The sequence below is a fragment of the Cervus canadensis genome, chromosome 12 (assembly GCF_019320065.1).
Source record: "Cervus canadensis isolate Bull #8, Minnesota chromosome 12, ASM1932006v1, whole genome shotgun sequence".
Taxonomy (NCBI): domain Eukaryota; kingdom Metazoa; phylum Chordata; class Mammalia; order Artiodactyla; family Cervidae; genus Cervus; species Cervus canadensis.
The window spans coordinates 10,188,002-10,191,079 of NC_057397.1; the positions used below are offsets into that span (position 1 = coordinate 10,188,002).

The 3,078-nt window shown below is 59.3% G+C and overlaps 1 protein-coding gene across 1 annotated transcript; it reads left to right on the top strand.

The window, feature by feature from the left end:
* EXOSC4 (exosome component 4) lies at positions 1 to 1,919 on the top strand. The gene is made up of 3 exons (XM_043484434.1): positions 1 to 266; positions 1,202 to 1,408; positions 1,511 to 1,919. The coding sequence occupies exons 1-3, from the start codon at positions 96 to 98 to the stop codon at positions 1,868 to 1,870; spliced, it is 738 nt and encodes a 245-aa protein (XP_043340369.1). The 5' UTR covers positions 1 to 95; the 3' UTR covers positions 1,871 to 1,919.
* Positions 1,920 to 3,078: the final 1,159 nt, after the last annotated feature.

The window sequence follows — 3,078 nt, forward strand, 5'->3', positions numbered from 1 at the left end:
GAAGCCGTAGGCCCCGGGATTCGGAAGTAGGGCGTCAGTTCTACGGGGAATTGTAGTTCCGCCGAGCGCCGAAGCGGGGATAGCGCCCGGGCGGCATGGCCGGGCTGGAGCTCTTGTCGGACCAGGGCTACCGAGTGGACGGGCGGCGCGCTGGGGAGCTGCGCAAGATACAGGCGCGGATGGGTGTATTCGCGCAGGCCGACGGTTCGGCCTACATCGAACAGGGCAACACCAAGGCGCTGGCGGTGGTCTACGGGCCTCACGAGGCGAGTGGGCGCGCGCGACCCGGGCTTCCTCCGGTGGCGGCAACTGCGGCTGTGCGGGGCTACCAGGCTGAGCAGAGGCCTCGGGGGTGAGGTTGGTGCGCGCCGCCTTGTGGGGCCACGGCCAAAGTCCTAACAGTGTCCTGCACGACGGTCCCTGTCTTTCTCCTGCGCCCGCCACTCCTCTTTGTTGCTCCTAAAACTGCCAGGGCCGCTCCCACTCGCTCCCTCACCTCTGAACTCCACTCCGACGTCACCTCCGGGTGACACCTCACCCCACCGCACCCCAGACCACCTTACCTGCCTGTCAGGTTCCCTCGTTTATACTCACACACTTACCTGGTTTCCCGCACCCGCCTCCTCAGACATCAATTTACCTTATTTCTCACTGTTTGTCTCCTCACTGGAACATAGACTCCGTGAAGACAGAGTGTGTTAATAAAACCGCTTGGGTTTATCACCACTCCAGCGCTGGAGACTTAAGGCCAGAGAGGTAGAAGTAAGCATGGCACGCTTGCAGAGCAGAAAGGCTGGTGATGGGGAAGAGGGGGGTTAGTTCCAAATGAGACTGAGGGATTTCTAGGGAAGCAGGAACTCAGAACCTTTGTAAACAGGGAAAAGATTTAGAATTTTTATCTCACGCGTGGTGGGAACCCTTGTATAAGGTAAGCAGTATATGTATTGTGTAGAGGAGGTAGAATCAGACTTGATGTATGTAAGCAGATTCTACAAACGAAGCATGGGTCGGGAGAGGACGAGTCAAGAGGGGAAACAGGGAGGCCTGTCAGGAGAGAGATCCAGGAGTGATGGTGGCTTAGAGCCTGGTCCAATGGCCCTCCCTCGGGCTGTGTTGTGCAGGTAAAGTGGTTGCTTGCCGGCATGTTGGAGGTGGAGGGAGGAAGGGTCTGGCTCATGTGTTCTCCCCCACCCTACCCCAGATCCGAGGCTCCCGGGCACGAGCCCTGCCTGACCGGGCCCTGGTGAACTGTCAATACAGTTCTGCAACCTTCAGCACAGGCGAGCGCAAGCGGCGGCCACACGGGGACCGCAAGTCCTGCGAGATGGGTCTGCAGCTGCGTCAGACCTTCGAGGCAGCCATCCTTACACAGCTGCACCCACGCTCCCAGATTGACATCTATGTGCAGGTGAGCAGGCAGCAACCTCAGCCTGGGGAGGGGAGAGAGAGAAGAGGAGGGGTTGGAGTTTAGCGGTTTGAAGGACTGATGCCACTGGGGGGGTTCCTGCAGGTGCTGCAGGCAGACGGCGGGACCTACGCAGCTTGTGTGAATGCAGCCACGCTGGCAGTGTTGGACGCGGGGATACCCATGCGGGACTTTGTGTGTGCCTGCTCAGCTGGCTTTGTGGATGGAACGGCCTTGGCAGACCTCAGCCACGTGGAGGAAGCAGCTGGGGGCCCCCAGCTGGCCCTGGCCCTGCTACCAGCCTCAGGCCAGATTGCACTGCTTGAGATGGATGCCAGGCTGCATGAAGACCACCTGGAGCAGGTGCTAGAGGCCGCTGCCCGGGCTTCCCGGGATGTACACACCGTACTGGACCGTGTGGTCCGGCAGCATGTACAAGAGGCCTCTGTCTTGCTCGGGGACTGAGCACATGGCCACCCAGGCCCAGAATAAAACCCAAGCACCTTCCACTGTATTTTTGTCTCTCCCCACCGAACTTCCTTGTCCTTGGATCCTGGCCTGGTGCTGGTTCCAGCAATGACTAAGGATGCATCCCCCAGACATGCACTACACACCTCTTGCAGCCTCAGTCATGCTCACCAGGGTGCTTCAGGTGAGCACCCTGAAGAAGGGGGATGTCCCTGGATGAAGTGAGCAGTCTGGGCCAAGAAGGGATTGAGGCATCTGGGCACTGAGACACAGCCTGGTATAACGTGCCACGCCCCGGGACCATGGAGTCTGTCGTTCGCATCCCAACACATCCAGAGTCCTGAGCACAAGTCCTGAGGGGTGGCTTTGGGTATTCACCGTGGTCACGTGGGGGGCCGTGTCCCACATCCTCTGGATTGTGGCTTGGACTGAAGGGTCTCTTGCCCCCTAGGAGCCCTTTGGGCCTGTCCTGCTACTTCCCTTGGGCTCCAAAAGTACAACAGACACATAGTGTCACCTGGAGTCTTCTCAGTTCTGACCCTAAGTCAGTCAGACACTCCCTGCTGCCCCACCACTGCACCTTGCTCTTCAGGCTCCCCCTTCTTCCACCTCAGACCTGACTGAGCCCTGATCACCAGCCCCTGCAGCCTGAACCAAGGGACTGCTGCTTCTGTAATATCCCAGGCACCTCCTGGGCCGGACAGGGGTGCTTCCCACTTTCTATTCAACACACCCCAGCTCCTTTGAAACCCCTTGGCCAGTAGTCTCATGCACCTTCTTCCCTGTGGTCATCTGACCCCAATGATCTTGGTTCTGGGTACATGCTTGATTCCACTCGGCTGTTGGTGACCGACATCCATAGGAATGGACCTGCCAACGCCTTGGCCTCTGTCCGCGGAAGCCCCCTCCCTCACTTCCTACCGCGGCACTCAGACCGGTCAGTGCCAGTGGTAGCACTTTCAGAAATCTGGCGTCTATGCTCTGATCGCCGCTTCCGGTTTTACTCTCAGCTGCCGTATTCATCAGGTTTCTCTGATTACAGTTGGAGCCGAGCTTTCTCGGGCGGCCGTAGTCCTCATTGCCTCCAGTGCCGCACACTGCAGGTAGCCTAACTGGAGGCCGCTCTCGGCGGGCGGGGGAACCCAGACCCAGGTTCGCTCAGTCCACAGCGGTTCTGCTCTGGGCATGCGCGGCGGCGCGAGGGC